Source organism: Myotis yumanensis, unplaced genomic scaffold (assembly GCF_028538775.1).
Source record: "Myotis yumanensis isolate MYYU_CA2020_CCGP unplaced genomic scaffold, mMyoYum1.0.hap1 SCAF_20, whole genome shotgun sequence".
Lineage (NCBI taxonomy): Eukaryota > Metazoa > Chordata > Mammalia > Chiroptera > Vespertilionidae > Myotis > Myotis yumanensis.
In genome coordinates, this window is record NW_027223771.1 from 10,267,710 (window position 1) to 10,295,163 (window position 27,454).

At 58.9% G+C, this 27,454-nt stretch overlaps 1 protein-coding gene across 1 annotated transcript; it reads right to left on the minus strand.

Annotated features, from left to right (window-relative positions):
* Positions 1 to 14,584: 14,584 nt before the first annotated feature.
* CRABP1 (cellular retinoic acid binding protein 1) lies at positions 14,585 to 20,036 on the minus strand. Its single transcript, XM_070400479.1, has 4 exons — positions 19,964 to 20,036; positions 19,255 to 19,433; positions 16,659 to 16,772; positions 14,585 to 14,859 (listed from the first exon to the last, which is right to left on the minus strand). Exons 1-4 carry the CDS (start codon positions 20,031 to 20,033, stop codon positions 14,809 to 14,811), a joined length of 414 nt encoding a protein of 137 aa, XP_070256580.1. The 5' UTR covers positions 20,034 to 20,036; the 3' UTR covers positions 14,585 to 14,808.
* Positions 20,037 to 27,454: the final 7,418 nt, after the last annotated feature.

Below are 27,454 nucleotides of genomic sequence, written 5' to 3' on the forward strand. Positions count from 1 at the left end.
TGCACACCCCACCCTGGGGATCAAACCTGCAACCCGGGCGTGTGCCCTGACCGGGAATCGAACCGTGACCTCCTGGTTCCTAGGTCGACGCTTAACCACTGAGCCACGCTGGCCTGGCCTCAGCTGCGTCTTCACTGAGGTCACAGGTTAATTTTCAAGGAGCAGGGGTGGCCCTGGACTTGTTCATCAGCTCATCTTTTAAAAAAATATTTACTTTATTATTATAATTTTTATATTTTGTTCATTCTCATCCGAGGATATTGTTCAATTGATTCAGGGAGGGGGGTGGGGGGGCATTGGAGAAAAACATCCGATGTGAGGGAGACACATGGATTGATTGCCTCCCACATGACCCCCGACCGGAGCCCGGGAGAGAGCTCAACCCAGATCCTTGGCCTTGACTGGAATCGAACCCGGGACCCTTCAGCCACATGCTGACCCTCAACCGCTGAGCCAAATCAGCCAGCGGCCTGTGCTCCTATTGATGGAGCCTTGACTCCAGGGCGGGGCCAAGAGGAGCCTGGGGCGTGGCCAAGAGGAGCCCAGGGCGGGGCCAAGAGGAGCCTGGGGCGGGACCAAGAGGTGCCTGGGGCGGGGCCAAGAGGAGCCTGGGGCGTGGCCAAGAGGAGCCCTGGGGGCGGGACCAAGAGGAGCCCAGGGCGGGGCCAAGAGGAGCCTGGGGCGGGACCAAGAGGAGCCCAGGGCGGGGCCAAGAGGAGCCCGGGGCGGGGCTAAGAGGTGCCTGGGGCGGGGCCAAGAGGAGCCCTGGGGCGGGGCCAAGAGGTGCCTGGGGCGGGACCAAGAGGAGCCCGGGGCGGGGCTAAGAGGAGCCCGGGGCGGGGCCAAGAGGAGCCCGGGGCGGGGCTAAGAGGAGCCTGGGGCGGAGCCAGGAGGAGCCATGGGTGAGACCAAGAGGAGCCTGGGGCAGGGCCAAGAGGAACCCAGGGCGGGGCTAAAAGGAGCCCAGGGCGTGGCCAAGAGGTGCCTGGGGCGGGGCCAGGAGAAGCCTGAAGAGGGGGCCAAGAGGAGGCAGGGAGTGGCCAAGAGGAGCCTGGAAGGGCCGGGGTCAAGAGGTGCCCAGGGCGGGGCTAATAAGAGCCAGGGGCGTGACCAAGAGGAGCCAGGGGCGGGGCCAACAGTAGCAAGGGGCGGGGCCAAAAGGAGCCCAGGGCGGGGCTAAGAGAAGCCTGGGCGGGGCCAATAGTAGCCAGGGGCGTGGCCAAGAGGGGCCAGGGGCGGGGCCAACAGGGGCCCAGGACCCAGGTCCCTCCCTGCAAGCATCAGGGCCCTGACGGGTGGCCGCCTGTGTGTCCTGTTCCCGGGGGGTGAGGCTTGGGTAAGAGCCCCCGTGGGGGCAGCACCCCTGCAGGGCGGCGGCGAGCCCAGCGCCTGGAGGGCGGGCGGGCAGGCGGGCGGCTCCGGCTGCGAGGGCGGCCTCCCCCGCCGACCTCTCCGGGCCTCTAAGTGGTTGCAGATGTGCGGTGAGCCGCCCCGCAGGCCAGCTGCTGCCGCGGGGGGCGCCCCCCGCCCCACTCGCTCGCCCCGCTCGGGGAGGGCACTTGTAGGGGAAAAGCGCTGAGCTGTCTGCGGGGGGGGGGGGGGGGGGGGGGGGGGGGGGGCGGGAGGAGTGTGGGCTGTAATTACGGGCAGTTTGGGAGGAGATTTCGCTGGCATTTTTTCCCCCCCAGGAGGATGTTCTGCCATGAAAAGATGGAACAGCTTGGCCCTCTCCGATGTGCCCAACAGGCATGCCAGGCGGGCGTCTAGCTCCAAGGAGGCAAGATAGACATTTAAAAGGACGGAGGAAGGGGCACCTCCTACAGACAGGTCTCCCTCCCCGTCCCCGACTCCTGGAGGCAAACACCGTGACTCTTTTTTTTTTTTTTTTAATGTATTTTGCCCCGGCCGGTGTTGCGCAGTGGATAGCGCCGTCAGCTTGCAGACTGAAGGGTTCCGGGTTCAATTCTGGTCAAAGGCACATGCCCGGGTTGTGGGCTCGAGCCCCAGTAGGAGGCGTGCAGGAGGCAGCTGATCCATGATTCTCTCTCATCGTTGCTGTTTCTGTCTCTCTCTCCCTCTCCTTTCCTCTCTGGAATCAATAAAAATATATATTTTTAAAAATATGTATTTTCTTGATTTCAGAGAGGAAGGGAGAGGGAAAGAGAGACAGAAACATCCATGATGATCGGCCGCCTCCTGCACACCCCACACTGGGAACGGAGCCTACACCCTGGGCGTGCGTCCGGTGGGCTGTGTCCCCCACCGACCGGGAATCTAACCGCTGACCTCCTGGTTCATAGGTGGACACGCAACCACGGAGCCACACGGGCCCGGCTCTCACAGGCTACTGTTTCCCCAGGTTCTGGGGCAGCTGGCTCGGGTGGGTTCAGCCCAGGGCAGGTACCTGGCCGCCCTGGGGGACAGCCCCCTCTCCAGGACCCGCAGCCAATGCGCTGGCCTGTCACAGGAAGGGCCAGCTCCATGGAGGGCAGATGGACTCCCTCACTCTTCTGAGTTAAATAATTGTGATTTATGTGGCCGAAGCCTTTCCTGTGGCAGCTGATGAAATTATGCTTCGGGGACCGGGTGGTATTGGCTGAGTGTCTCAGAGGAAGCGTTAGAAGAAAAGAAGAAAGGGAGGCCGGGCCAGTGTGGCTCAGTGGTTGAGCGTCGACCTAGGAACCAGGAGGTCACGGTTCAATTCCCAGTCGAGGGCACATGCCCGGGTTGTGGGCTCAATCCCCAGTGTGGGGACTGCAGGAGGCAGCCGGTCCATCATCCTCTCTCATCATGGATGTTTTTCTTTCTTTTTTTATAGGTTTTTTTTTTAAATAAATATTTTTATGATTGAAACAAAGTTTCATGTATCAAGGTTTACCCACACTGTGTCTGGCATTGTATTCAGTTTGTTTTTATTTTATTTTAAGTATTTTTTATTGATTTCAGAGAGGAAGGGAGAGGGTGAGGAGGGTGAGGAGGGTGAGAGAGATAGAAACATTAATGATGAGAGAGAATCATGGATCGGCTGCCTCCTGCACGACCCCTACTAGGGATCGAGTCTGCAACCCGGGCATGTGCCCTGACCCGGAATCGAACCCGGGACCCTTCAGTCCGCAGGCCGATGCTCTACCCACTGAGCACACCGGCCAGGGCAGGGTTTTTTTAAAAAATATATATATTATTGATTTTTTTACAAAGAGGAAGGGAGAGGGATAGAGAGTTAGAAACATCGATGAGAGAGAAACATCGATCAGCTGCCTCCTGCACACCCCCCACTGAGGATGTGCCCACAACCGAGGTCCATGCTCTTGACCGTAATCAAACCCGGGACCCTTCAGTCCGCAGGCTGACGCTCTATCGGATAGAGTCTATCCACTGAGGCAAACCGGTTTGGGCTCATCATTGATGTTTCTATCTCTTTCCCTCTCCCTTCCTCTCTGAAATCATTAAAAAACCTTTTTAAACAAACAAAAAAAATTGCCCTAACTGGTTCAGCCCAGTGGATAGAGCATCAGCCTGCGGACTGAAGGGTCCCGGGTTCGATTCCGGTCAAGGGCATGTACCTTGGTTGTGGGCACATCCCCAGTAGGGGGTGTGCAGGAGGCAGCTGGTCGATATTTCTCTCTCATCGATGTTTCTAACTCTCTATCCCTCTCCCTTCCTCTCTGTAAAAAAATCAATAAAATATATTTTAAAAAAATAAAAATAAAAATAAATAAATCAGCGACCAGGCCCATGACCGAACGGGGCAGCTGTATCTCCGAGACTCCCCGGCACAGGGCTCCGGCCTGGCTCCCGACCTCTGAGCTCTCCTCCTTGGAGACCACGTCCCCCTCGCTGTGGCCTCAGCCCCTCTCCGGCCTCGGATGGAAGGCGGGTGCGGACGGCAGGAGCCTGAGGCTGTCACTCGCCTCCATGGCTCAGCTGCAGGTCACCCTTGCTGGGGGCCCCGCTGGGACTCCAGCCCGGAGGGTCATCTGCCTTGTGTCGGCCGCCCTCGGAGCAGCAGGCGGCGGCTCGCCTGACCGGACTTCTCTCTGAGCCCGAGACAGCCCTTCTCCTGCTGGGCTTCTCATCAGCGAAGATCCCGTAGGGCAGCTCCTGGGCTTGGAAACGCGTAGGTGGAGGTGACACAGCCCTGGTCCCCGGTCTCCATAGGATTTCTATTTTATTTTAATAATTTAATTTAATTTAGTTTATTTTACTAGAAGCCCGTTGCACAAAGATTTGCGCAATAGGCCTTCCTTCCCCTGGCTGCCGGCACCGGTTTTCCTCCGGCTCCTGGGACCCAGGCCTTTGGTCCGGCCGCAGCGGAGAAGCCAAACCTCTTCAAGTCTTCAGTCTTCACTCCACACCTGTGTATGCAAATTAACTGCCATCTTTGTTGGGTTAATTTGCATAGTCGCTCTGATTGGCTGGTGGGCGTAACGTAGTGACACCAATGTGCATGTGTCTCTTTTATTAGTGTAGATTTTATTTTATAATTTTGTTTTATTTTGTTTTTTAAAAATATATATGTTTATTGATTTCAGAGGGGAAGGGAGAGGGAGAGAGAGATAGAAACATCCACGATGAGAGAGAATCATGGATTGGCTGCCTCCTGCATGAACCCTACTGGGGATCAAGCCCGCAACCCGGGCGTGTGCCCTTGATCAGAATTGAACCCAGGACCCTTCCATCTGCAGGCCAACACTCTATCCATGGAGCCAAACCAGCCAGGGCTATTTTACTTTATTTATTAATTAATTAAATTGATTTCAGAGAGGAAGGGAGAGGGAGAGAGAGAGAGAAACATCAATCATGGATCGGCTGCCTCCTGCATGTCCCACCCTGAGGGGGTGAGCCCGCAACCCGGGCATGTGCCCTTGACCGGGAATCGGAACCGTGACCTCCTGTTCGCCGCTCAACCACGGAGCCAGGCCGGCCGGGCCTTGTGGGACTTTTTCCAGGGTGTCTCTGGGTTCCACAGGGAGTGGCCCAGGGAACCAGGCGGAAGCAGGGTGACCTTTTGTGACTCAGCGTGACCTTTTGTGACTCAGCCTCTGAAGATTTCCAACACACTCTGAGGCCAAAGGAGCCAAGGCCCGGAATCCACCTCTTTTCATTTATTTTTATTTTATTTCATTTCAGTGCGGAAGGGAAGGAGAGAGACAGAAAGAGAAACATCGATGTGAGGAGAGACACATCGATTGGTCGCCTCCTGCACACGCCCCAGACTGGGGCTGGGAATCGAGCCTGCAACCAAGGTACATGCCCTTGATCGGATTCGAACCCAGGGCCCCATCAATCCAAGGGCTGACGCTCTACCCACTGCGCCAAACCGGCCAGGGCAGAACCCACCTCTTGATGGGCAAAGAAGAAAAAACAAAAAAAACAAAAAAAAGGCCGCCATGCCTTAAAGCGACCACAGAAGGTTTTCTGGAAGGCAGAGGCACCCCTTGAGCTGAATTTGGAAGGCAGAGTAGACGTCTGCCAGATGGACCGAGTCGGGAGGCCTCCCGGGCTGAGGGACCAGCATATGCAAAGGCCCTGGGGCACCAGCGTAGATTGCATCGCATGAAATAAATCCCATCAGATGTGCTAGGATCCCGCCCAAGACATCCTTCCTGCCAGCTCACCTGGCAGCCACCCGCTGCTGGTCCAGGCCAGATTGTCACGGCCCTGCTGTGCCCCGAAGCTGACCCAGGCCCTCCCCAGAGGGCTCCCCCTGATCAGGGCCCCAGTGGCCAGTCTGTACCCCAGCGGCCTGGCCGCACCGGGCCCCACCTGGTCCCCGGGCTGCAGTGAGCTCACGGGAGAAGCCACCGGGGGCGGGTTGCAGGGCGCCCAGCGATGGAGATGAGGCCCATGTTCTCAGCTCCAGCTCTTGTTGTAGAAATCCCCGGGGCCCGGCCAAAACTGTCTCGGTTTTGGTTTTTCAAAGAACTAATGGCTCTGTGTGTCCATTGGCTCCAACCGCAACAATTCTTTCCATAATGGTTCGTTCCTTTGACTGTAGGCATAAAGGCTCCGACGAGGTCCAACCAATAATAAAAGGGAAATTGGTGGTTCTTGTAACGAGACTCCAGGAGGGAATCCTGGAGTTTCAACAGGACCCGGATTCTCTCTCTTTCTCACCATTTCTCAGCTGTGCATTGTTCTGTGCTGGCTCCTCTTTCTTTTTTAAAAAATTTAAAAAATATATTTGTATTGATTTTAGAGAAAAAGGGAGAGGGAGAGAGAGAGAAACAGCAATGATGAGAAAGAATCATGGATCGGCTGCCTCCTGCACGCCCCGCCTCACACCCCCACTGGGGACAGAGCCCGCAACCCGGGCATGTGCCCTGACCGGGAAGCGAATGGACTCTGACCTCCTGATTCATAGGTCGATGCTCAACCACTGAGCCACGCTTTTTAAAAACAATCATCTTTTTTGTTGTTATTGTGAATCCTGATCTGAGGCTATTTTTGCGTTGATTTAAAAAAAAAAAATTTATTGATTGATTTCAGAGAGGAAGGGAGAGGGAGAGATAGAAACATCCATGATGAGAGAGAATCATGGATCGGCTGCCTCCTGCACGTCCCACACTGGGGATCAAGCCTGCAACCCGGGCCTGTGCCCTTGACCGGGAATCGAACCTGGGACCCTTCAGTCTGCAGGCTGACGCTCTAACCACTGAGCCAAACCAGCTAGGGCTGCGTTGATTTTTAGAGTGGAAGGGAGGGGGAGAGACAGACAGGTGGGAATCTTTGCCTCCTCACCTGGCCTGCGACAGGCTCTGTGAGGTGACTGTGGGGGTGGGGTGTCTGAGAGGCCCTCCCCGGCCGGCCGGGAGGCAGAGGGGCTCAGGTAGGATCTTCCCCGTGGACGAGGACGGGAGGAGACGAGCTCAGAGTTGAATGAGAGGCTGCTGGCCTGATCGAGCATCTGCCTGGCCTCGCCCAGCCTCTGCAGACATGGCCCGCGGGAAGGAGCCTTGAATGGTGCACCCACAGGGCCACCAATCACCCCGGCGCCCCGGACGGACGGGGAAGGTGCTGGGCTCCCCGGGGCCTCCCCGAGGAAGGATTGCCCGGCCTGGGCTCCTGGGCTCAGGGCTTCATTCCTGATTAAAACCAGATCCAGGCGCTTGGAGCCCTCAGTGAAACTAGATACCTATCGACGACGTGGGCAAGGGAAATAGAGTGCGAGAGGGAGGCGGGCTGGCCGGCAGCCCGAGGGCTGGGCAGGCCCCGGGAGCCCTCGCTGGGGGAGCGATGACAGCCCCAGACCCAGGGGCCCCGAGGAACCACCCCCTTCTCCTTGGCTTCCTTCCCGCTTCCTTCTCTGTGTCTCTTTGTTCCCGTAGAAGACTTGCCTCTAATCCCATTACCGACTGTTATTAATTGGCGGGCGGGGTGATTTCATCTCTCTGAGCCTACCTGTTTTTTTTGTTTGTGTGTTTTTTAAATATATATTTTTGCTGATTTCAGAGAGGAAGGGAGAGGGAGAGAGAGAGAGAGAAACATCACTGATGAGAGAGAATCATGGATCGGCTGCCTCCTGCACGCCCCACACTGGGGATGGAGCCTGCAACCCGGGCCTGTGCCCTGACCGGGAATCGAACCCTGACCTCCTGGTTCACAGGTCGATGAAACTCAGCCGCTGGGCCACACGGGCCGGGCTGAGCCTCAGTTTTGTCATCTGTACAATGGGCGTGAGACCAGCACCTGCTTGCTTGGCGTGTGGTAGGATTCCCAGGGGTGCGGGGCCTGGACCACAGTCAGCCCTCGTTAACGGCTCCTCCCTCCCTCCTTTCCATGAGGAGCCATTTGATGCCATTAAACCACAAGCAGAACCCCCCGTGGTCACGGTCAGGAAACTATGTCACGTCCCTCGCGGCTCTGGGGTCCGACAGCCGGGGGCGCGGTCCCAGCTCTGCCGTTCGCACACCCACTCCAACGACTTCCCTCTCTGAGCCTCAGTGTCCTGTTTTTTTGTGTGTTTTTAAAAATATATATATTTTTATTGATCTCAGAGAGGAAGGGAGAGGAACATCCACGATGAGAGAGAATCACGGACCGGCTGCCTCCTGCACGTCCCCCACTGGGGATGGAGCCCGCAACCCGGGCATGTGCCCTGATTGGGAATCAAACCCTGACCTCCCGGTTCACAGGTCAATGCTCAGCCACGGAGCCACGCCGGCCGGGCCTCAGTGTGCTGTTTGGAGAATGGGGACACGGTGGTACCTGCCCCGCCTGTGCCCAGCCCTGCGGCGCCTCTCGCCCGGGCAGGAGGGAACTGCACAGAGCAAGCACCTTGGCGTTAGGATTCTCGCTTCCTCCCGCTGCCTTCTTTCTCCTGTTTGATCCTCTTTTTCCAAAGTCATGAGTCAGACTCCCCGGGGTCACAGAGGGTTGGGGGCGGGAAGAGACCCCTGGGACATGGGCTCAGCTGTGCTCGTAGAAATCCCTCGGGGACACAGAAAGTGAGACTTCCAGGCTCCGGCCCAAACCCAGAGACGCAGAAGCTCTGACTTTTGTAAATTAAATGGTGTTTTAGCCCTGGCCGGTGTGGCTCAGTGGATAGAGCGTCGGCCCGCGGACTGAAGGGTCCCGGGTTCGAGTCCGGTCAAGGGCACGTACCTCGGTTGCAGGCTCGGTGATCCCCGGCCGCGGTGGGTTGGAGGATGTGCGGGAGGCAACCCATCGATGTGTCTCTCACGTCGATGTTTCTCTCTCTGTGTCTCTCCCCCTCCCTTCCACTCTCTCTAAAAATCAATGGAAAAAATATCCCCGGGTGAAGATCAACAAAACAACCACAACAAATAGAAATTGTGTTTGAGCCAGAACCGGTGTGGCTCAGTGGATAGAGCGTCGGCCTGCGGACTGAAGGGTCCCGGGTTCGATTCCGGTCAAGGGCATGTGCCTGGGTTGCGGGCACATCCCCAGTAGGAGGTGTGCAAGAGGCAGCTGATCGATGTTTCTCTCTCATCGATGTTTCTGGCTCTCTATCCCTCTCCCTTCCTCTCTGTAAAAAATCAATAAAATATATTAAAAAAAAAAAAAGCAGAAATTTTGTTTGAAATGACAAAAGGAATAGGTGCTCGTTCTAAAGGAATCCCAGCAACGCGGAAATACCAGCCAACGCTCAGAGGGCAGAGGTCACTGCTGCAAACAGCTTGGTGCTCGTTGGCTAGGGCCGTGGTTCTCAACCTTCCTGACGCCGCGACCCTTGCATACAGGTCCTGATGTGGTGGTGACTCCCAACCATAACATTATTCTCGTGGCTACTTCATCACTGTCATGTCGCTACTGTGATGAATCGTCATGTAAATATCTGATCTGCAGGATGGATTTTCCTTGTTACAAATGGAACATAATGAAAGCATCGTGATTGATCACAGAAACAATCTGTAATTATAGATGTGTTTTCCGATGGTCTTAGGCGACCCCTGTGAAAGTGTCGTTCGGCCCCCAAAGGGGTTGCGACCCACAGGTTGAGAACTGCTGGTCTAGGGTTTTGTGTTTTTCCTGGGAAAACTTAACTATATCGTTTTTCTTTTTCCCTATTTTTTTAAAAAATATTTTTATTGATTTCAGAGAGGAAGGGTGAGGGAGGGAGAGAGAGAAAGAAACATCAATGATGAGAGAGAATCGTGGATATGGATGGGCTGCCTCCTCCTGCACGCCCCACCCTGGGGGTCGACCCCGAAACCCCGGGCATGTGCCCTTGACCGGGAATCGAACCCCGACCTCCTGGGTCGAGGCTCCACCGCTGGGCCACACCGGCCGGGCTCGATGTTTCACTCTGTGGGAGGAATCCATTCGGCATAGCTTCTGGGCCAAGAGCAAATTCTCACGAGGATTCTGCAAACATGATGTGGGATATTCGCTGCAAGTGCGTAATTTGTCTTTCTGGGAAAGTTTCCTGCAGACTCGGAGACGTGTACTTAATAAGCAAAAGAATAGATGGCAGTCACCGTTTTTGTAATTCCATTTGTTTCCTCGAGGGAGGGAAGCTCATCAGTTATGTGAGCGAGGGGAGGGGTTCGGGGTCCCTGGGGGGGGGGGGCATTCGATCAAGAGCTCCCTGAATAGTCCCGCGCAGGGCGCGTGGGATTTCGGGATTCCAGCCTTGGCTTCGGGAACAACGTGTAGGGAAAACATATTGAGTCATAAACTCTCACAAGGAACATAATGAAAAGTGAAAACTGTGAGAAACTTCGGGAAAAAATCCAATTTCCCAGGAACACACGGAATCAAATGAGCTTTAGTGGTTTTTTTTTACCCTCTTCCCTGCTATCAGGAGTAGGTTCGGAGAAGGAGCATTAAGTTCTCTTTGACCACCTTTAACAAAAAAAAAAGGTGAGCCGTGACCGGTGTGGCTCAGTGGATGGAGCGTCGGCCTGCGGACTGAAGGGTCCCGGGTTCGATTCCGGTCAAGGGCATGTGCCTTGGTTGTGGGCACATCCCCAGTGGGGGGTGTGCAGGAGGCAGCTGATCGATGTTTGTAACTCTCTGTCCCTCTCCCTTCCTCTCTGTGAGAAATCAATAAAATGTATTTTTTTTTTAAAAGGTGATTCTCTCTCATCATTGATGTTTCTTTTTTTCTTTTTCTTTTTTTAAATATATTTTATTGATTTTAGAGAGGAAAGGAGAGGGGAGAGAGAGAAACATCAATGATGAGAGAGAATCATTGATCGGCTGCCTCCTGCACGCCCCCCCACTGGGGATTGAGCCTGCAACCCAGGCATGTGCCCTTGGCCGGAATCGAACCCGGGACCCCTCAGTCCACAGGCCGATGCTCTATCCACTGAGCCAAACCAGCTAGGGCATCGTTGATGTTTCTATCTCTCTCTTCCTCTCGCTTCCTCTCTCTGAAATAAAATTTTAAAAAAACATCTATAATAATAAAAGCATAATATGCTGATTACACCAGATGTCCTTCCAGACATCCTTCCAGATGACCTTCCGGACGAAGCTGGGGCTTCGAGGGAAGCCCGGGTCCCGGGTGCCAGAGGGAAGCCAGTGCCGGCAGCCGGGGGAAGGAAGACCTACTCTTGCACGAATTTCGTGCACCGGGCCTCTCATTTTAAAATAAAAACAAACCCCGAGTGGGAAACTTGACAGACAACCAGTTTTCCCAACAAACATACAATAAAAAATAAAACGAGCCCTGGCCGGCGTGGCTCCGTGGATAGAGCATCAGCCCTGCGGACTGAAGGGTCCCGGGTTCGATTCCGGTCAAGGGCACGGACCTCGGTGGCAGGCTCGATCCCCGGCCCCGGTCAGGGTGCGTGTGAGAGGCAGCCGATCGATGTCTCTCTCTCACATCCGTGTTTCTCTCTCTTCCTCCCTCCCCCCTCCCTCTACTCTCTCTAAAACAGGAAAACACAAAAAATAAAATAAATGAGGTGGAGGGGAACTTCTAGATGAGCAGGCTTGGTCCCGGGCCCAGGACAGGTCACATGACTCGGGCCCTGCCAATCATTGTGCCCGAACCGTTGTGCCCGAACCCAGCTGTGATTGGTCCAGAAGGGGTCACCTGACCAAGAGCAGTTGCCTAAGTCAATGGTCCGCAAACTTCGGCTCGAGAGCCACATGCGGCTCTCGGGCCCCTTGAGTGTGGCTCTTCCTAAGCCTTAGGAGGACCCTCATTAAGTGAATAACAATGTACCTACCTATAAAGTTTAAGTTTAAAAACTGTGGCTCTCAAAAGAAATGTCAATCGTGGTCCTGTTGGTATTTGGCTCTGTTCGCTAATGAGTCTGCCGACCACTGGCCTAAGGAAAGCAGAATGGGGAGTCCAGCCCCCCTTGCCCGGCCGTCCGGATCGCTTCCTGGGCATTCCACCCCATCACGGGGATCAGCACATTCCTTAAAAAAAAAAAAAAAAAAAGGCTTTGTTTTTCTTTTGAATTTTTACGAGTTTATTGGAGCCAAACCGACGACATACAGCCAGGCGGGCAGGATCTCAAATGCTTTTTAAAAAACCAGCTTCGTGAAGAAGATATAATTCAGGGGAGTCTTCACTCCTCCCCACGTGGGAGTCTGTCCTTGTTCTTCAATACATTTCCACCTTTGCCAGACAAAGCGAAATAAAATAAAAAATAAGTGAAATTCGCACGGCATGCCATCCGCCCGTTTTCAACGTCCGGCTCTGTGGCTTTCTGTGTGTTTATCTGCCCAGCTCTTCAGCCGTCACCCCATCCATCCTGGAGGCTATTCATCACCCCGAGAGGACACCCCGTCACCGTCCCTCCCGTTCCCGGCTCCCCTCCCACCACCTCCGGCCTCGGGCAGCCACCGCGGTGCTCTCTGCCTCTGGATCCGTCTGTTCAGGGCGTTTCGTGTAAACGGAACGGGACCGTCCCTGGTCCACGTGGAGCAGGGGTGGGGGACGTCCGGCCCGAGGGCCGCAGAAGGCCCTGGAAACCCTTTGGTCTGGCCCTGCCAGGCACGAGGGGTGAGTTGATTAAGTATTTGACCAAAGATAGCAGGCTAATTTTTAAGTTGATAATTTTTAAAGATATATTTTTATTGGTTTCAGAGAGGAAGGGAGGGGAGAGAGAGAAAGAGGGGAGAGGGACAGAGAGTTAGAAATATTGATGAGCGAGAAACATCGATCAGCTGCCTCCTGCACACCCCCCACCGGGGATGTGCTCGCAACCCAGGTACATGCCCTTGACCGGAATCGAACCCGGGACCCTTCACTCCGCAGGCCGATGCTCTATCCATTGAGCCACACCGGCCAGGGCCCACAGCTTTATTTTATAGTCCGGTCACACAGAGCAAACAAGGGGAGGGGTCAACATGTTTACAACGTTCTTGCAATTTTCCAATCTGTTTCGTGACTCAAGCCTTGTTTTGGCAGCTCCTGCGGCACCTCCCACAGCCCGTGAGCTACCTGGGAACAAGCATTGTGCTGGGGGTCGGGGGGAGCTGCCCTCCCAGCTGGGACTTGTCTGGGGCCCTGCCACAGCTCAGTCCGAGGCCTGACCCTGTAGCCGCTCCCTACATCATACGCCGTACGTGACGTGTGCACACGCCCCTATGTTAAGGCTGAAGATGACAGCGGCGGTTCCCAGACTGGGTTCCCTGGGACACTCACGTGCCCTGAGAGGTGTAGCTTTTTGGAAAATGATGCAGAAACAGGATACAAGGGAACCCCTGATGCTAGGGTCCCCCCCACCCCCCGAGAGGCCCGCCTCCAGCCTCCTTCCTCCAAGAAGCCATCTGGCAGCCCGGCCGGCGTGGCTCAGTGCTTGAGCGTCGACCTACGAACCAGGAGGTCACGGTTCGATTCCCGGTCGGGGCACAGGCCCGGGTTTTGGGCTTGATCCCCAGTGTGGGGCGTGCAGGAGGCAGCCGATCCGTGATTCTCTCTCATCATGGATGTTTCTCCCTCTCTCTCTCTCCCTTCCTCTCTGTTATTAATAAAAACGTATTGATTAAAAGTAAAAGAAATCCAGATCGTTATGTCGCATCTCCCATCTTTCAAAATAAACGTTGGCAACTGCACGGTCCACGTGCATGTTGGGACCCGTTGTCTGCCTGGCTGTGTCCTAAGGGGTGACTCCCGTGGCCAGCACGACCCCCCTTCCCGCCCCCCCCCCCCCACCTCTCCTGCCTCTAGACTCCAGGTGGGTTTGGCCAGTGAGCACAGTAGACAGACAGAGACTGAAAGGTGGGAGGTCAGAGGTCAGGACCCTTAACCCCTCAGTTCCAAGCAACATCAGAGACCCCACGCTGCTCCCCACACCTTCCCCCGCCCCCCGCCAGCATACACTGGGGCGTGGGGTCAGTGGCTGTTTCTCCGTGAGTGACTGCAGCTCCTACACGGTGGTCCTCTTTCAGGCTATAGCACCAAGCAAGGCCCCGGGCAGCCGGCTGAGGCTGAGCGCAAGGCCCAGGCCAGCGGAGGGCTGGGGGCGGGACGGCAGGCACAGTACAAAGAAGGCAGACACCTTGTCCGGCCGGCGTGGCTCAGACCTAGGAACCAGGAGGTCACGGTTTGATTCCCGGTCGGGGCACAGGCCCGGGCTCGATCCCCAGTGGGGGGCGTGCAGGAGGCAGCCGATCCGTGATTCTCTCTCATCGTGGATGTTTCTCTCTCTCCCTCTCCCTTCCTCTCTGAAATCAATTTAAAAAAAATGTTTTTTATCCTCACCCGAGGATATTTTTCCACTGGTTTTTAGAGAGCGTGGAAGAGAGAGGGAAAGACAGAGAGAAACATCGATGAGAGAGAGACACACCGATGGGTTGCCTCCTGCACGCGCCCCGACCTGGGCCGGGGGCCGGGGAGGATCCTGCCACCGAGGTACGTGCCCTTGACCGGAATCAAACCTGGGACCCTTCAGTCCACAGGCTGATGCTCTATCCACTGAGCCAAACAGGCCAGTGCTGAAATCAATCCTGAATAATAAAAGGCTAATATGCAAATTGTCCCCTGGACCAGGAGTTCGACCAGCCCCACCCCCAACTGGCCCCCCCACCCTGATCGGGCGGGTTGGCCGGCCCCCACCCGTGCACGAATTCATGCACCAGGCCTCTAGTAAAAACATTTTTAAAAAATTAGGGGGAGACGCCTGGAGATGTGTGCAACCAGTTTAATGATGATGAAACCGTGCAGGTGCCAAACTACGGAGCACCAGGGCCAGGCCCGGCGGAGGCCTGGGGGGACCACTACAGCTCGGGCAGGGGGAGAGGGGGCCGCCTGACGCCGACACGGGGAGGGGACGTCCGCTGGCGGCTCGGACCTATGACATTCCTCGGGCGGGGGCGGGGGGAGGGGAGGGGGACATGCACCGCGCTGTCCACGCAGGAGGCAGGAGCGGGCGGCCGCCTTCACTCCCGAACGTAAATCCTCGTGCAGACCACGTCGTCGGCGCCGAAGGTCTGCGGAGGGAAGGGAACGGTTACCGCGGGTCCCTAATAAGGCCTCCTCTTACTGCCCCGTTAAAAACGCTGCGAAACAGGCGTTCCATTTCCTGCGCCACGAGCTCTTGTTCAGCGCTAAGTGGGGGGTTTTTTTGCTGTTGTTTTTTTGTTTTCTCTTTCGTTTTTTTCCTCCCTTTAAGCCCTGTATTGGCAGCGAGGCCGCCAGGGTAGAGGGTGATGTGACGGGCCGTTCTCCTTTGCGTCTGGAATGGGCGCGTGCTGACTCCCCGGATTCTGTTTTACAATTAAATTCAAAGTGCCTGGCTGGTGTGGCTCAGTGGTTGAGCACCGACCTAGGAACCAGGAGGGTCACGGTTCGATTCCGCCTGGGGTTACGGGCTTGATCCCCAGTGGGGGGCGTGCAGGAGGCAGGCGATCCGTGATTCTCTCTCATCATGGATGTTTCTCTCTCTCTCCCTCTCCCTTCCTCTCTGACATCCATGAAAATATATTTATTATCATTATTTTTAAAATTAACACTCTTTTATTTTTTGATAACCCTCACCCGAGGATATTTTTCCACTGATTTTTAGAGAGAGTGGAAGGGAGGGGGAGAGACAGAGAGAAACATGGACGTGAGAGAGGCCCATTGATTGGCTGCTTCCCACACACACCCCAACTGGGGCCAGGGATCGAGCCTGCCACCAAGGTCTGTGCCCTTGACCGGAGTTGAACCCGGGACCCTTCAGTCCGAAGGCTGGTCCTCTATCCATTGAGCCAAACCAGCTAGGGCCTCTCTCTTTCTAAAAAATATATATATATATATATATATATTTTTTAAATATATTTTATTGATTTTTTTTTCAGAGAGGAAGGGAGAGAGATAGAGTTAGAAACATCGATGAGAGAGAAACATCAATCAGCTGCCTCCTGCACATCTCCTACTGGGGATGTGCCCGCAACCCAGGTACACGCCCTTGACCGGAACCGAACCCGGGACCCTTCAGTCCGCAGGCCGACGCTCTATCCACTGAGTCAAACCGGTTTCGGCAAAAAAATATTTTTATTGCCCGACTTGGTGTGGCTCAGTGGATAGAGCTTGCGGACTGAAGGGTCCCAGGTTCCATTCCCGGTCGGGGCACAGGCCCAGGTTGCGGGCTCGATCCCCAGTGTGGGGCGTGCAGGAGGCAGCCGATCCGTGATTCTCTCTCATCATGGATGTTTCTCTCTCTCCCTCCCTCTCCTTTCCTCTCTGACATCAATAAAAATATGATTTTAAAAAACATTTTCATTGGAATATTTTTAGGGTAGAGCCCCCCTCTCCAGTTCTGAGCCCCGCCCCACGCTGTGTCACCCCGAGACACTTCCCACATCAGCCCCACGTGCCCGACCCTCCGAGGCCACCGGGGTCTGTGAGTGCCGGTGGGGGTGAGCGATGGATGTGAATTGTCTCTAACCCCCCCTCCCCCCCAGCGCTGACCACATACATTTCTGAATTCTTTCCCAGGCAGGAAAGCGGGTATTGAGAGGGGGAAACAGTGAAGGCTGGGCCCTCAGGGAGCCAGAGGCCCCGGAGCTGGGGGTGGGCAGCCTCTGAGAGTCAGCGCAGGGGCGGGGCGGCCGGATGCTGACCGCAGCCACCTCCAGCCCCTGCTCGGCCCCACGGCACAGCGACGTCCTCTGACAGAAGCTGTCATCGGGGGCTGTCTGCCTGCGTGCTAACCGGGGCGGACAGGGTCTCTGGGGCCTGAACGGTGAGGTGGACGGGCGCCCGGGGAGGGATGGGGCACCGTCCGGGGACCTGGGCCAGGACTCACCAGGATGAGCTCGTCGTTGGCCAGCTCTCGGGTCCAGTAGGTTTTGGGGCCGTCGCCCTCCAGGAGGGTCTGTGTGCAGTGGATCTTGTTCTCGTTCTCCCAGGTGGGTAAGCTCTGCGGGCGGGAAAGGCAGGGCGACCTGCATCACATCCGACCGTGGCAGCCGGAGCCCGGACAACAATGAGGGGCCGGGTCAGGGCCGGCCGAGCAGCCGAGCAACACATGGTCCCCGTCAGCAGGGCTCCGGCCCCTCCGAGGCACCCGAGCCCACACAGGGGCGCTGGTTGCGGATTGACGGGGCATCTATATACCTATTACACGCACACATACACACACATGCACACGCACACACACGCACACACAGGCACCGAGGCAGCAAAGCCTCCGGCAGGCTCGGCAGCTCCAGGGATAAAATTGAGAGCACGCCACGCTTGGTTCATGGACGATTTGGTTTCTGTTTTTTAAAATATATTTTTATTGATTTCAGAGAGGAAGGGAGAAGGAAAGAGAGAGAGAAACATCCACGATGAGAGAGAATCATGGATCGGCTGCCTCTTGCACGCTCCCCACTGGGGACCGAGCCTGCAACCCAGGCATGTGCCCTTGACTGGAATCGAACCCGGGACCCATCAGTTCACAGGCTGACGCTCTATCCACTGAGCAACACCGGCCAGGGCCTGGCGATTTGGGTTTTAAAGGCGAGAACCTCCACACGTTGGCGCTGCAAAATTTTCCGACGGCTGAGATACCACGCTGGTGACCACATCCACGGGCAGAGCAGGGGCTCTGCTCCCCGCACGGATTTGGGGAGAACCCCTCCGTTTCTGGGCGCTCTTGTCTGATAAAACGGGGTGTCTCTGGCTCTGAGGATAAAAACTCAGGGGTGCCTGGCCGGCTCAGTGGCTCAGTGGCTGAGCGTTGACCTATGAACCGGGAGGTTGCGGTTCGATTCCCAGTCAGGGCACAGGCCTGGGCTGCGGGCTCGATCCCCAGTGTGGGGCGTGCAGGAGGCAGCCGGTCCATGATCCTCTCTCATCATGGCTGTTTCTCTCTCTCCCTCTCCCTTCCTCTCTGACGTCAATAAAAATCTATTATAAAAACAAAACAAAACTCGGCCACTTCCCAGGTTACCTCCCTCCAGAAAAAAACTTAAAAACCCAACAAAACAGCCCTCTAAGCAGCAGTTCTCAACCTGTGGGTCGCGACCCCTTTGGGGGTCGAACGCCCCTTTCACACGGGTCACCTAAGACCATCGGGAAACACACATATAATGACATATTGTTTCTGTGATTCATCACGATGCTTTCATGATGTTCAATTTGTCACCATGAAATTGGGGGTCACCACAACATGAGGAGCTGTATGAAAGGGCCGCGGCGTTAGGAAGGTTGAGAACCACTGCTTTAAAGGGTCCTCCTGCTGCCGGAGGTGGAAAGCAAAAGGGGGGGACCCCCTGCCGTCTCTCCCCGTGGCGTTTGCACAAAGCAGAGCTGCCCAGGCGGCTGGGGACCCAGGACACCCCAGGGTATATTTTTTTAACGGACACACAGGCAGTAGGTCAGGCAGGACGGGGGACAAAACCCCACTCTTCGGGTCCCCCCAGCGAGCCCTGCCTGCGGTTTTTCCAGTCGGGGTGGCGACCGCGGCTCAGACCCCCACCCCCAAGCCTGGCCATCATTTTCAGGCCCTGCCAGCTCCAGGGGCCCACTCCTCTGGGTGTCCCGGTCCCATGCCCTGTGCCCAGCGATCCCGCCCAGCACGTCAGACTCAGGGAAGGTGAAAACAACGCCTCGCTCTCTGGAATGTGACCAGCTTTTCCTTAAAAAAAAAATAAATAAATAAATAAAAATACCAGGGGCAGGAAGGCATTTAAATGTCACTTTTGAAGGAAGTGGCGATCGGCCCTGGAAAAGATGGGAGTGACCAACCCTCCTGGCACTCGGGGATCACCCCAATGCAAACCTGCCCACCTGCAACAGGAAGGGGCACCCCCTGGCTCCCCCCCACTCCCCACCCCCGCGTGCATCTTGCCCTGGACGCCTGAGAGCGAGAGAGCGAGAGAGCGAGAGAGAGAGAGAGAGAGAGAGAGAGCCCTTCGTCCATCCCCAGCCAGAATCCCCTTTCGATTCCACCTTTCCTTTAAGAAACCGGTGAAAGTGTGCGGGAGAGGTGCGGGGGGCGGGGAGAGGGCCCCCCAAGACTGCCCAAAGTGGCCCCGGAGCGTCTCCAGGGGCGCAGGGACGCGGGGGCGGGACCCCGGAGCTGCTGATCCACCTGCGACAGAAAACGTGGCGGCCCCGTCACCTCCTCCGGCTCCTGCGCCGCCACCCGCACCCGGGTCGCCCGCGCGCGCGCGCGCACCACGCGCTGCAGGAACCCCCGCGCGGGAACGCGGCGGGCGCGCGGCTCTCCGCACCCGGGGAGGCGGCTTAAGGGCCCGGATTGGAGGCGAAGGAGCAGGGCTTCCTCCCTCCCCAAGCCCAGGACTCCCGGCTGCACCGAGGTCTGCAAAGCGCCGGTGCACACGCCCTGCGGGGGTGCGCGCGCCACAGGCTGCCAAGGGGGGGGGGGGGGGCGCCGCCCGCGCCGAGCTCACCCTGCACTTGCGTCCGTCCACCGTCTCCTCCTCGAAGCCCTCCCCGACCTTGAAGTTGATCTCGGTGGTGCGCACCGTGGTGGACGTCTTGATGTAGAACCGGTCCCCGTCCTGGCGGATCTCCACGTGCGGCTTGGACGCGGCGGCCACCGCCACCTTCCGCAGCATGGCGTTCACACCTGCGGGCAGCGCGCGCGCCGCGGGCTGGGGGTTGCGGGGTCGCGGGGCCGGGGCGCCTCCCACACCCTCCGCCTGCAGGTGGGCGCCTCCGCAGGGGGCCGCTCCGCATCCTGCAAACCCTCCCCCCCGCCTCCCAGGCACCTCCCCGCTCCCCCCAACTCCATCTTCCAGCGGAGAAACTCAGAGAGAGCGAGCGAGCGAGAGAGCGAGTGAGTGATGTCCCCGGGAGACGCATCGAATTCGCGGCAGGGTCTGGGGCTCCAAAGCGAGACCCCACATTTCAAGCCCCTGACCCTCCTCGGACCCCAGGAATCAGCTCTCCTCCGGGTGCGCCAGGCACAGGGCGAAAGGTGGAGCCGTCGGGGAAGGCGCCCCGCGGACACCCAGCCCGGACGCGCGCGCGCGGGCGCGGGCTCCACTCCCCGCGCCTCGGATCTCAGCCCCGCGACTCTCTCCTGCGTGTCGGTCCCCAAAACGCACCCTCTGCGGACTCGGGGCACCTCCCCGGGGAGCATGCGCGCCCGCTTACCCAGAGCCTTCAGGAGCTCGTCGAAGTTCTCGCTGCTCCGCATCTTCCAGGTGCCGGCGAAGTTGGGCATCGTGGCGGCGGCGGCGGCGGCTGCGGGGCGGCGGGCGCGCTCGGAGCTGCTCGGCGGCGACTGCGCTCTGCGCCCGGCGCGCGCCCCGAGTCTATGGAGAGCGCCCCCACCCCGCCCCCTGCGCCCCGCCCCCGGCCCCGCCCCCGCCCCGCGGCCCCTGCGAGCGGGGAGCCCCAGTCCCTCTGCGCCCTCGCTGCGCTGCGCCCCGCCCCGGGCGTCGGGGTCTCCAGGGTGCGAGCCGGGCACCAGCGCTCCGGGGTGCACCTGGGAGAAGGGGCGCTCTGCCACCCGCTCCCCGGGCTGCGTTCTTGGGGGGTTGGATGCGACAGGACGGGGGCACGGAGGGATCATTGTGGAAGCTGGGTGGTGACCACGCGGGGGAGGCATTACACCATCCTCTCCACTTTAAAAAAATAAATATTTTTTTATTGCCCTGGACGGTGTGGGTCAGTGGATAGAGCATCGGCCTGCAGACTGAAAGGTCCCGGGTTCGATTCCGGGCAAGGGCAGGTGGCTGGGTTGCAGGGTCCCCGCCCTGGTCGGGGCCATGGGGCCGGGGGGTGGGGGTGGGGGGGGTGGGGGGGGTGGGGGGGGGTGGGGGGGTGGGGGAGGGGGGGGAGGGGGGGACCCAATCCATGTGTCTCTCCCTCTCCCTTCCGCTCTCTAAAAAATCAATGGGAAAAATGTCCTCTGGTGAGGATTAAAAAATAATAGCAAAATATATGGGTTTTTTAAATACTGATGTCAGAGAGGAAGGGAGAGGGAGTGAAACATCCACGATGAGAGAGAATCCTGGACCGGCTGCCTCCTGCACGCCCTCCACTGGGGATCGATCCCGCAACCTGGGCCTGTGCCCCGACCCCGTGACCTCCTGGTTCAGAGGTCAAGGTTCACCCACTTTGCCAGGCGGGTCGGGCCATGCTCGCCACTTCGGTGTGTTTGAGAACATCCAGGATATAAAGGAGCGGGGCCGCCAGGGGCTGGGAGCCCATGAGCCCAGCTGACCCCTGCGCTATGGCGTCGGGGCTCTCACTCCGCATCCCCATCCGCCACGTGCGCGCGGGGACCAAGGGGGGCGGAGCCGGAAGCCTGGCCCCGCCCCGTCAGCTCCCCCCTGTGCGCAGCTGAGCCAACCGGCGTCCCGCGAGATTGTGGGCCTTTACCCCGCGTTGAACCCAGAATCCCGCGAGATTTGGGCCCTTACCCGGAGTTCGAACCCAGCATTCCGCGAGATTGTGGGCCTTGACCCCGCCTTCGAACCCAGCGTCCCGCGAGATTGTGGGCCTTGACCCCGCTTTCGAACCCAGCGTCCCGCGAGATTGTGGGCCTTTACCCCGCGTTGAACCCAGAATCCCGCGAGATTTGGGCCCTTACCCGGAGTTCGAACCCAGCATCCCGCGAGATTGTGGGCCTTGACCCCGAGTTCGAACCCAGCATCCCGCGAGATTGTGGGCCTTGACCCCGAGTTCGAACCCAGCATCCCGCGAGATTCTGGGCCCGCCACCCCCGCGTAGGAACCCAACATCCCGCGAGATTGTGGGTCTTCATCCCGAGTTGGAACCCAGCATCGCGAGATGGTGGGTCCCCCGTGTTCGAACTCAGCATCCCGCGAGATTTGGGCCCCCACCCCCCGTTCGAACCCAGAATCCCCCGAGATTGTGGGCAGGGGAAAGGACAGTCTGTGGTGAGACGGAGCTGTGAGTTTGGGGCGCGCCTGGCGAGAAGGGGGGCGCTTGGGCACAGGGCGCCCTGGTCCCGTTGCGTGTGTGTCAAGTGGCGGCGGCTTCCGCGTTAGGCTGGGTGGGGGTGGGGGTGGGGGTGGGGGTGGGGGGCCCAGGGGGCGCTGTGGGCAGTGGCCATGGGTAGCGGCCGGGTTAGAGAAGGGACGGAAGTTCCCCGGTGCCCGTCTGTGATCCCAGCCGGGCATCGCAGCACCCCGGGCGGGCTCTCTCCACATGGAGACCCCCCCAGGCCCAGCCCTGGAGACGTGCGGTCGGGGGTCAGGGGTGGGGCCCAGGAAGCTGTGTTTCCCAAGCTTTCAGGGGGACCCCAAGTTGGCCCTGCGAGCTTCCGGGACCTGCTGTACCTGCATGGGGGGCGGGCAGGGGGAGGCCTGGGAGCCAGAGGCCGGCTTAGTAGGTGGGGAGACAAGGAAAGGGCTTGAGGCGGCCCTCGTCGGTGTGGCTCAGTGGATAGAGCCTCGGCCTGGGGACGGCAGGGTCCTGGGTTTGATTCCCGGTCAAGGGCAGATGCCCGGGGGTTGTGGGCTCAATGCCCAGTAGGGGGCGTGCAGGAGGCAGCCGACCAGTGATTCTCATCATCATGGATGTTTCTCTCTCCCCTTCCCTTCTTCTCTCCGAAATTTAAAAAAACATATCCTATATAATAAAAGCCAAATATGCAAATTGACCGAACGATGGGACAGCTGATCATTAGGACGCACACTGACCACCAGGGGGCAGACGCTCAAGGCAGGAGCTGCCCCCAGCCCGCAGGCTCCAGGCCAGCCAAGGCGGGTGCCAGTGGGGGGGGGGGGGGGGGGGGGCGGCCCTATTGCCCCACTGGTTGCCCCACAGATTGGCCCTGATTGCCAGCCAGGCCTAAGGACCCTACCTGTGCATGAATTTCGTGCACCAGGCGTCTAGAGAGTGTGTGTGTGTGTGTGTGTGTGTGTGTGTGTGTGTATTTATATATATGAAAGGCTAAGTGACCGACCAACCGTCCGTCCGACCGTCCCACCGACCGGCCGCTACATCTGAGGGTCACTGGCAATTTAAAAATAAACGTTGGCTCCCGCATGCGCCATACACAGGAAGCTCTCGCAGGCGCCAATCACATTATAGAGAAAGGGCGAATAGCGACGTTAAAATATTTCTTCGAATTAATTTCCTTTCAATGTGCACGCGTCCGTGCACCAGACCGCGCGTCTATATATGTATAAAAGCCTAAGAGACCAAGGGCCGCACTGACCACTAGGAAGCAGACGCTCAATGCAGGAGCTGCCCCCTGGTGGTCAGTGCGCTCCCACGGCCACCCTCCCGCGGCCCCTCCCCCCCGGCCAGCCAGCCCGATTGGGACTGGGCGAGATGGCCCCCATTGGCCCCGATCGCCGACCAGGCCGAGGGACCCCACCTGTGCATGAATTCGTGCACTGGGCCCCTAGTGTAAAAAGAGAGGGCTTGCGGCCCGGACATCCTGTGAGGTTGAAGGGTGCGGGTGCCCGGATCCCTCCGGTGGCCGGAATGGAGGGTGAATTGAAGGATATCGAGGTCCGATGCCTGGAGACCAAGGAAGTGTATACTGCAGAGGCCCAGGCAAAAGATAAACAGGGCTGGCCCGGCCGGCGTGGCTCCGTGGCTGAGCATCGACATGAACCAGGAGGTCAGGGTTTGATTCCCGGTCGGGGCACAGGCCCGGGTTGTGGGCTCGATCCCCAGTGGGGGGCGTGCCGGAGGCAGCCGATCCATGATTCTCTATCATCACTGATGTTTCTCTCTCTCTCCCTCTCCTTTCCTCTCTGAAATCAATAATATATATATATTTAAATATATTTTATTGATTTTTTACAGAGAAGAAGGGAGAGGGATAGAGAGTTAGAAACATTGATGAGAGAGAAACATCGATCAGCTGCCTGCTGCATGCCCCCCACTGGGGATGTGCCCGCAACCAAGGTACATGCCCTTGACCGGAATTGAACCCGGGACCCTTCAGTCCGCAGGCCGATGCTCTATCCACTGAGCCACACCGGTCAGGGCGATAAAAATATATTTTTAAAAAGCCTCCTGGCACATCAGATCCATGAGTGGATTCCCTGACTCCCTCGGTGTTCCTGGAAGGAGCGCTCCGGGCCAGGCTTGGGGGTCAGCGGTGAAGGGCCATGCCTGGGACCTGGCGGGACGCCCCGGCTGCACCGAGGTCAGTTTGGGGCGCCGTGTCAGTGCTATGAACGGGGACGGGGAGGGCACCTCACTCCTGGGGGGTCGGACCTTCCCGGGGAAGGTGACCCTGAGCTCACGCAGGGCTCTGCAGGTGGCTGGGCTCTCAACAGGCAGGGAAAGGGGCAAGGCCTCTGGACAGGAGCCAGCAGGGCCCCTGGGGACACCTCTCTGCAAAGGGCCCCCCCCGCCCCCCGGCATCAGGTGGTCCACCTTAGCATCAGGGGAGCCCAGAGCCGAGGCCAGCGTTGGGGGTGTCCGCCAGTTGCAGCCAATTCCTGGTGCCACTCCCCCCCCCCCGCCCCCCGCCCCGGGGTAGATTTGAGACGGGGGAGCTGGGCCGGGCCCTCTCTCCAAGGCCCCTTTGTTCTCCGCAGGCAGCTCCCGCCGTGGCGTCCCAGACCCCTTGTAGCCGGCTCCTCCGGGCCACCAACCTGCTTCTCCGTTGTCCCCCCATCCCATCGTCGGGACATTTCTGCTGAGGTTTGCTGCTTCCGCCTGGAGGCACGCCAGGGCCCCAGCCTCCCAGGGCCTCTGGCCTGGCCCCGTGCCCTCCGGCAGGCTGAATTCAGGCTGGAAGAATGGGGGTCAGAGTTCAGTCCCCAAAGCTGGGGGCGCTGAAGAGGGGCCCAGGAGGGGGTCTCCCGGGCACAGCCATGGGGGCTGGGGCCGCTGCGCGGGGACACTCTGGGAGTCAGCAGAGCGGGACAAAGAAGTGCTGGTTCCCGGGAAAGACTGGGGGGGGGGGGTGTACCTGCCCTGGGGGGGGGGTGCTTCATGAGGTTAATGGAGTGGAAGGTGCAGTGGAGGGGGAGTGGGGGGGGGCCTGGGGGCAGGGGCCCGCCGGAGAAGAAATACATGTAGCCGACATGTACTGAGCTCTGACTACGCCAGGTCCGTCCATCCACCTGTCCATCCGTCTGTCCATCTGTCTGTCCATTCTTCCATCCTTCCATCCTTCCATCCATCCATCCATCCATCCATCCATTCGTCTGTCCGTCTGTCCATCTTTTACCTCCCCCCCCGGGTGCGATACTCATCACAGATAAGAGCACAGCTCGCTGGTTAAGACAGAGCTGGGGGTGCACGTCTGGCCCCAGATCTTTATTCTTTTAAAAAATACACACTTTTTATTGATTTCAGAGAGGAAGGAAGATGGAGAGGTAGAAACCTCAATGATGAGAGAGAATCATGGATCGGCTGCCTCCTGCACACCCCCCACTGGGGATCGAGCCCACAACCCGGGCCTGTGCCCTGACTGGGAATAGAGCCTGGGACCCTTCAGTCCGCAGGCTGAGGCTCTATCCACTGAGCATACGGGCCAGGGCTGTCATTTACTTGTTACAACCGTCCTGTGAAAGGGAACTGTTAGCTCAGAGAGGCTGAGACACTGGCCCAAGGCCACACAGCTAGGAGGTGGTGGGCTGCCTGGCCACCGCCTCTTACCCCACGGGCCCGTGGGCCCTCCACGCTGAGGCCACCCCCGGTTTGCGTCTGCGCCCCCAGAGCTCAGCCCAGGCCCGGGCACCTCACGGGCACTGCACGGAGGTTTCCGGCACGCACGCCTGCTCTTGCAGACGACAGCCCGGGCTTTCATTAGTCTGATTTACACGCGCGCCGGGATCCTGGGGCGCAGGGCTGGGGGACGGGCGGCCGTCATTCATCAGAGAACACGGCAGCCGCTCCTGCTCCCTCTCGGTGCAGAAGGAGCCGGTGGATTGATGGCCGACAGCCCGGCCCCGGGAAGGCCCATCCTCTGCTCAGGGCGCAGAGCATGTGACGGGCCTCCCACCGGCCCCACGTGGCCCGTCCACCTGCCGCCCGAGGTGGCCGCAGGGGGGGCAGCTGCCTCTCATGGATCGATTGCCCGCTCAGGATGCCACCTGGCGCCTCTGAGTCCATGAAGAGAGGGACCCCATCGGCGGTGCCTGATCAATCACCTCTCAGCCGCGGTCCCTTGCGTGGTGCGTGCGGCCAGCACAATGCCCGCCGGTCACGGCGCCGTCACCGCGGCCGATGAATGGCCTGAATGGCCTTTCGCACAAGAGCAGCCCCGGGCGGCGGGCTCCCTGCGGCCTCCCTAATCGAGGTTGACGGATGTGGGGCCTGGGGCCTCGCAGCCACAGGCAGACAGCTGCTCTGCCTCCCAGATGTCCAGGGGAGCCCCCCCCCATAGCGAGGCAGCTGGGTGAGCCCCAGCCTGAGGGCCTGGAGGGTGAGGGGGGCTGGGGCGCGTGGCTTCCCCCGCACCGAGCTCCCCTCTCCCCCTGGGCGGCGGGGTAAGAAGGGTTTCTGGTCCCGGATGGCGGTTGCGTTAGCGCCGGGAACGTGAAAATTCATCATCTTAACCAGACTTGCTGCATTCCAGGGGCCTGGGCCTCAGGAGGCGAGTATTTAATTATCGCTTCTCTCCCGCTCACTGGGGTGTTTGCAAATGTGATTCATGGGCAGATTGTTACCTCAGCTGAGCGCTGGGGAGGGGGCAGCCCTCAGCCTGCCAGCCCCTCTCCCCACAGCCGGCTCCGGGCAGCTGGCCCCCTCGGGCCCCCCCAGAGCTGCCCACACCCGGTGCCCCTGCGGGACTAGGCGCCATCCTGGGGGCCCTGGGCCTGGACACGGCCCCCCTTCCCGTCCAAGGACCCAGGGTGGGAATCGGAGCCCACGTTTCACAGGGAACTTGGGCCACAGAGAGTTAAAGGGCCTGTTAGGAGGGACCCCAGGGGCAGAGAATCGCGGGGCCAGGGGATGAACCCCGAGAAAGAAGGACTCCCCCCGGCCCCCACCCGGGTGTCTGCCTTCCCCGTGGTGGAGGGTCCCTGTGTGGGGCAGCGCCTGGCTTTGCAAGGTGAGGGAGGCGGCGCGGATGGGGTGCTGCCTTCATCCGGCCGGAGGTTCTCGGGGTGCTGGTGGCCCCCCACCTATAGGCTGGGGAGGTCTTGAAATGCCCCCAAGGCTGGTTCTGCCCTCGTCTTGTTCCTGACGGAGCTCCGAGGCCTCCGTGCCTACCTGGCGTGGGTGCCTCAGAGACGGTGCAAGGGGAGGGTGGTGCCACTGTCCTGTGGGGACCGTCAGCGAGGACAGCAGTGGGAGGCCAGGCCCAGTGGTCATTACGGCCATCGGTCCCCAGCCCCGAGGGGGATGGACTCACTGACTCATTAGCGGGGACCCATCCATCCTCGCTCGGCCTGACATGTCCGGCCCGGACAGCTGACACGGACGGACGGCGTCCCGGGGGCATCGCCCGCGTGTGGGGTGGGGCAGGGCTGGCAGGTGGCAGAGGGAGCGGCCTGCCTGGCAAATCCCGTCCTGGTCCCAGCCACGTCCGACCCACAGGATGCGCCCGGCCGGCGGCGTGGCTCAGTTTGAGCCTCGACCCAGGAACCAAGAGGCCACCGATCCGGTTCCGGTCAGGGCGCACGCCCGGGTGTGGGCGCCATCCCCTGCGCGGGGCGTGCCGATCGGTCATGTTTCTCTCTCATCGGTGTT